The following is a 405-nucleotide window of genomic DNA, read 5'->3' on the forward strand; positions in this document are numbered from 1 at the left end:
AAACTTACTGAAACGGAGAAAGAGCGCGGAGCGCACCGGCCGGCCGCCGCCGACGCCGTCCCTGTCCCGGCCCCGCGCGCGCAGCCACCCAGGTGCTCTCGCCCGGAGCGCGTCCCCCGGGACGCCCCGTCCCCCGGCCACTCACCAGCACTACGGAGCCCCGCACGGCCTCCGACACGCTCTGCCGGAGCTCGGCCGCCGTGCCGGGCTTGCTGAGCCGCTTGGTGAATTTGCGCACTTCGGCCATGGCAGCGGCGGGAAGGTCTCGCCTGGTGTGTTCACTGCCCCGGGCCGGGGCGGCCGCGGCCGCTGCTGCTCCAAGTGTTTACACGCCGGTCGGCCACATCGCAGCTTGGCGGCGGCGCGTCTCCCGCTGCTCCTCCCTCCCGCCCTCCGCTGCCCCTC

General features: G+C 74.3%; 1 protein-coding gene across 1 annotated transcript in view; it reads right to left on the reverse strand.

Moving 5' to 3' along the window:
- The window catches only part of DOCK11 (dedicator of cytokinesis 11), a 199,299-nt gene extending 199,028 nt beyond the window's left edge, over window positions 1-271 (reverse strand). The window contains exon 1 of the mRNA XM_007465458.1: window positions 146-271. Within this exon, the coding sequence (XP_007465520.1) occupies window positions 146-247 (102 nt within the window). The 5' untranslated portion in view covers window positions 248-271. The remainder of the gene's footprint in view (window positions 1-145) is intronic.
- Between the last annotated feature and the right edge of the window lie 134 nt (window positions 272-405).

Source organism: Lipotes vexillifer, unplaced genomic scaffold (assembly GCF_000442215.2).
Source record: "Lipotes vexillifer unplaced genomic scaffold, Lipotes_vexillifer_v1.1 scaffold560, whole genome shotgun sequence".
NCBI classification, from domain to species: domain Eukaryota; kingdom Metazoa; phylum Chordata; class Mammalia; order Artiodactyla; family Lipotidae; genus Lipotes; species Lipotes vexillifer.